This window comes from Pterocles gutturalis, unplaced genomic scaffold, assembly GCF_000699245.1.
Source record: "Pterocles gutturalis isolate BGI_N339 unplaced genomic scaffold, ASM69924v1 scaffold15407, whole genome shotgun sequence".
Lineage (NCBI taxonomy): Eukaryota > Metazoa > Chordata > Aves > Pterocliformes > Pteroclidae > Pterocles > Pterocles gutturalis.
Window position 1 is genome coordinate 45,598 of NW_010115730.1, and position 5,879 is coordinate 51,476.

Here is a 5,879-nt window from a genome sequence, read left to right on the forward strand (position 1 = left end):
AAAACACTTCTGGTTTTATGAATGAGTTTCAGTTCTTCCAGAGAGCAAAGCCCATACTGCTTTAGACTTATAAGAATAAACAAAAAGTAAGAGGTTTAGCTTATTATTTACTCGTTTCTGAAATTTATATTGTCTTGAAAGTCTGTTTAGATAGATGAGAATTTGTTTTGGTTTGGTTTGTTTAGAAAGTATGCCAGTTATTCCAGATGTTCTGCCTATAAAGAATGGAAAACAATTTAGTTGTCTCAGGTCTGAATTTAATCCGAGTCACTGGCAGAAGTCACTAAATTCAGTCCAAGGTTTCATTCAGATCTGCCATTGTTTAGACCTAAAAAATGTTACCATAAAAATGTTGGCATGTTTGTTATTCAGGGAGTATAATGTCTTAATTTAAATGGTACCAGAAACTATTTTAAAAACTTCCATTACAGTTCACATGACAGACAGTGTTTTATAGCTTTAACATCTGTTTTAAGGCCAACGTGTGAGATTTAGCCTTTGTCTGACTGTAACTCTTTTGATTTCAGTGAAGTTGCACCCACTTAAATCATGATTGAATTTGTCTCAGATGATTGGTTTTTTAATTGAATGATTTAATTTTCTTTATCTCCAACCCAGTGTTACAGTATGGAGCTTCAGAGCATGTTAGAATAAGGTCAATAACGGATCCTTTCTTCTTCTTCCTTTTTTTTAATTTTCCCAGTTACAGGGATCCATTAAAAGAAAACTGGAAGATGATAGCTCTCCTGCCTCCAGTGGTGTGCCTGATGTCATTTTCCCAAATGACAGTAAAAGGCTTTGTCTTGATGATGTAAACCTTGCCATGGGCCAGGGTGCCAATCCCAATGTGGCGTGTCCAGAAATGCAAAGTTCTCCGTTCTCCACCAGTCACAGTGCTTCTTCCCTGGGAGTCGCAGGTCATCCAGTGCTCCTCGAAAACAATCATATGAATGGCAGTGGCATTGGTTCCCCCTTCTCAGTGCCACCCAGCACGGATATAAATCAAAAGGGGTCAATAGGAGGGCAAAACAATAACATTGTCCACTATGATGAGAAAGGAAACAGCTTACAGTCTGTGGACCAAGAGCTGCAAGACCTATTGGAAGAGCTGACAAAAATGCCTGATCCTTCTCCCAATGACCTGGATCTGGAGAAGATTTTGTGCAGCAAGGCTGAAGAGTCACTTGGGCTGAATCATTCTCAACCAAGCATAAGTACCACTCCAAAGTCCTCCCCACAGACTTCCCACTTGGAGAACCATGTTGCTAACAAAGATTTTTCTCCGGGCTGCAATCCAACCAGTGGAGGATCTCCTCAGATGAGACCATCATCTGCTGGAGCTAATTTCCAAGTTCCTCCCTCAAACAAACCTGCTGCATCGCCCATCTCTACAGCTGCCCAGGGCAAGAACCAGCCACCACCTATGCTTCCCGTACCCTTACCCAACATTCCTGGCTCCAACTGGCACGCTCAGCAGCTAAAGCAGCTGGCAGCTAGCAAGCAGGTGTCTACTACTAAGCAACAAGTACAGGCTCCCAGCTGGCCAAGTATGTCTCCTCCTGGTCTGTCTCCACCTTACAGGGCAGGATCATCCCCACACCATCAACCTTTCAGTCCTCAAAATGTTATGGTGTCTGGCATGCCTGCTAATAATTTACCAGGAAACAACATTCAGAGTCCTCAAAACGCTCTGCTTTCAAGCATGGCTTCCAGCAGCACCCCAGCCAATGGCCCCTCTCCTCCTTACGGCTCTGAGAAGCTCTCCAGCCCAGCTCTGAACCAGCAGCCCTTCAGCCCGCAGAGCTCCATGCTGCCCACCCTGACAGCAGCCAGCTTACCAGCCAACAACATTAAAAGTCCACAGAACAACCTGGTTGCCAGCATGGCCTCCACAAACACTGGCCCTTCTCCACCGTACAGGCCAGAGAAGCTGTCAAGCCCAGCTCTCCATCAGCAGCCCTTCAGTCCTCAAGGTACATTAATCTCTAACATCACCCCCACCAGCAACCCCACAAGTATGCAGAGCTCGCTTTTTAAATCAATGACTACAAGCCAGTCCAAAAATATGAACATGATTATGCAGCAGCCATCCAGTAGCTTACAGCCGGGTCTGGTGAATGAGAGCCCGGTTAGTCAAGACCAGTTTTCTTTCAGTAACACCAAACCGCTGTCTCACTTTGCCTCCGAGTCAGCTACTCAGAAGATGTCACCTCTGACAGCAGGACAAGGGCAGCAGTCTCTCATGCACTATCTCCAGCAGCAGCAGCAGCAGTCCCCGGCCTCGCAGCAGTCCCAGCAGGCTAACAATAGCCAGTTCCTCCAGCAGCAGTTTCGACAGCTGATACAGCCACATCGGATGCAGAGACACATGCAGCCTGCCACGTTGCCATCTCAAAGCAGACAGGTGAGAACGCCTCTTCTGTCTTACAGAGCTTATGTGAAAATACTGAGTCATTTGCTTTCTTATTTTTACTGTCCTTTTTGCTTCAAATGCAATGTTGCTGAACTTCTGGGGTGTGCACGGTGTATACATGGACAAGGCGATAACATTCTGGCGTTAGCAGAGTAATTTTATTTATTTCTCCAGTTGAAATGACTGTAATTCCACCATGCATTGTCTCTTCTAGCCCAGTGGAGAACTTTGTGCTCTTAGGCTAAACACATTTCATACCACTAAAATAAATTGGTTTTATGGGTATAGGTGGTATTCCTATTTAGCTTATATTGTAAGCTGTAGAGATGTTTCCCATCATCTTTTTAGTGGGAATTTTGGGTTTTTTTCTTACTGCCCTTCAACAAATTCATCTCTGTGTTATGCTTCTGAGGATAGAAAAGATCAGGTGGGTGAGAAGTGAAGGTAAAATATGATTCCTTCATGGACAGCAGGTCAACCAGTACAGCTCCCAAATAGCAAAGTACCTGTTACCAGTCTTTGCCAGAAGCAATGCCCTGCTTTGGATGAGGGTCATTCACCACCCTTTGTTGATCTGTGATACCAACCGAGCTGGTAAATGCGAAAATGCAGCTGGCAGGAGGGAGACACAGCCCTGATTTCTCTCCAGCAACCTTCTCCCCGAGACTCAAGGCATGGTGCAAAGCACCATCCACTGCTACCACAGATGAGAGAGATGTACTGTGAACAGGGACTTCCGAGCAAGGACGGGCTTGGGCACTCATTCTGAGAGCACTGGGGTGTGAGGAATAAGTAGCTATCTTTTTGTTAAGAGGAGTAGTAGGAAACAGGTTGAACCTCCCCAGCAAAACCAAGCCCCTTGTTAGCATCTTTTTGTTAGGAAGAGTAGTAGGAAACAGGTTGACCCTCCCCAGCAAAACCAAGCCCCTTGTTAGGCCGAACCAAGACTGTGGAAGCAGAATCCTTCCAGCTGCCTAGCTGTGTGCAGAGGTGCTCTGTCAGCTCCTGGTGAAGGGCTGAAACTCTTCTCACCCAGCAAACCAGAGTTTGAGCTCTGAAGCTCTGCCAGGACCCGCTTGCAGTGTGGGTGAAGAATACATTCACAGTGTTTTACCACATCTCAGGTGATGGCTGGTAAGTTCTTAACTGCAGGATCACGATCGCTTTTGATCGTATGTCCATAACCTTTGAGCGTATTTTTTTTTCTGGCTCCCCCGCTGGGTGTGTGGAATTGCCATGTCTCTGTTGGATTCCTGAGGTTCCCTGCTTTGCATTTTTTCTTGTGCCTCTGAACCCCCTACATCACTGATTAGCCAAAAAAAAAAAAAAAAAAAAAAGAGAGAGAGAGAAAATTCCTGCAGTGAGTCTCTTCAGTTGGCCAAAACCGCCCCTCTTCCAGCAGCTTTCCTGGTGCTCTGCCTGTGCTGCATTTTTAGCTGATTCTCACCATCAGAGAGAGTTGTTATAATTTGGCGGCTATCAGTAAAGATCAAGGACAGTTAAGACAGTGATTACAGGTGATGAGCATTGTACATTTTCAGACTAGTTAGGTAAGCTGATGGTGCCTCTCTCATTTTACAAGTAGGACTTATTACAATAATTATACACCAGATGACAGTGCTTCAGTTTTACAGTCTGTTTAGCTGCTGAAGAGCGATGGTGGATGTTCAGGAGTGGAATATTTTGTTAGCTTTTGATAACTTTGCTGTAAATCTCAGAAGAAGATGGATCCTGAGTGCTGAATTAAAAGAAAAATGGCATGGAAAAAATATTCTAGGTAGGAAACCTTGAAATTCTGGGATACTTGCTTTCTTTGAAACTAGCATGTAGTTCTGTTATTTGTCTGCAATAGATCTCTTATTTACATTGAGACATTGATACTGAAATTTTGGACCTGACCTGCTGTGTACCAATTTTACTCCATTATAGCGAAGTAGCTCTGGTGACTGTGATTTTGATTTCCAGCAGTGTACCCAGAGCTGAATTTGAGCTCTGCAGAATCTCGGTGCAATCCTCTCCTGAGGCAGGTGATGAATAGGACTTTTCAAGCATTGAGCAGTTGTTTCATTAAAAGGCAAAATGTTAAAGCATCAGAAGACAGGGGAGGCAACTTCTGCATCTTCAAAAATTAGTAACCTGCTGGTGGAAAATTTCATTTTTTAGCCTCATTCACAGAAATTTGCTTAAAGAAAAATAACAGCATTCCTTGGAATGTTGTGTAGTGTTTAAAAGTCATCCCCTTACTCTGTGTGAGTGTTTGTAAATGTGACTAAAGTTTATAAAAAGAAGGCATAGCAACTCTCTTCTTTTGAGCAAGGGGTGCAGCTTTGTGCAGAAGAAGAATGTGGATGGTGGCCAGTTGGAGGGAGAACAATAAACCATGAAATCTGATCCTTGTAGCAGGCAGAGCAACATGGGGAGGAGAGCCGCGGCCGGGACACTGACCTAGAGTGAGCTTTTTGCTGGTGTTTTAACGTGTTACAGCAAAGACTCCACATTCCAAACCTGGGACTACTAGCGGTGCCTCACAGCTCTACCATTTTTGTACTTAATGTTATATCTCTTAAGCGTAGTCAGTCTGCATCCCAAATCCCTGGACACCTGGTAAATCTGATAAGGGCTGATCTTTTCCCATCTGAAGCGCTGTGTCTTTATTGTTGAGCATTGACGGGTATCGATTGAGGGAGGCACTGACAGTGCGATATTGCAGAGCCCGGTGGTGCTAGCATTGCTCAGGTGGAGATGTGCAGGTTTTCATTTTACTCGTGTAGGACTGATACTTGCTGAGTAAATTATACTCAAAGGTCTGGCCTCGTAAATCCACGTATAAAGATGGTAGTAAATGCCAGAGAGTCAAAGACAGGCTCCAAAACTGTCACACACTGTTTTCTGGGCTTAAGCTTAACCACTTGACTTTATTGGCTGTTTCAAGGCATATGAAATTTGCCCAGGCAGGTTGAATAGTTGGGCATCTCCCTGATTTTCATGTCTAAATATAGCTTGTACTTGCAGATCTTCTATTCTGGCGTGTCAGATATATTGGGCCCAATTCTGCCTCCAGCAACGCTGAGACATCACCACTTCCAGCAGAGCTCTTCTTCTGCTCCCCCCAGTATAAGAATGGACGCAGGTCTCTGTGAATGGGACGGAGGGTTCCCTGAAGGCAGGAAAATGAGCTCTTGGTCTTTGCAGTTTAAGTCAGGCTGGAATAAAAGCAACCCTTTGGGTGGCCGTTACTTTTCCAAGCCCGAGTTTGTCTGAATTAAAACTTGAGAGTCTCGGGGTGGAGGGCAGTATTGCCCACTGCTCCGTGCGTGAAAAACCAAAACACAACTTAAAAGCTTGTTTTGTTGGGGGGATGTAGCTAATAAATAGCCATTGTTTGGGTGCGACACAGTGTGCGTTTCTGAGCTCTGCTTGCACTGTAGGAACCAAATGTGCTATTCTTAGAGCTCTCCACATTCCT

The 5,879-nt window shown here is 44.7% G+C and overlaps 1 protein-coding gene across 1 annotated transcript in view; it reads left to right on the forward strand.

The window, feature by feature from the left end:
- Positions 1 to 703: 703 nt before the first annotated feature.
- MAMLD1 (mastermind-like domain containing 1) overlaps positions 704 to 5,879 on the forward strand; it is a gene marked incomplete at its 5' end in the record, with an annotated part of 32,894 nt that continues 27,718 nt past the window's right edge. The window contains 2 exons of the mRNA XM_010075291.1: positions 704 to 1,972; positions 2,186 to 2,404. Coding sequence (XP_010073593.1) covers positions 704 to 1,972; positions 2,186 to 2,404 — 1,488 coding nt within the window. The remainder of the gene's footprint in view (positions 1,973 to 2,185; positions 2,405 to 5,879) is intronic.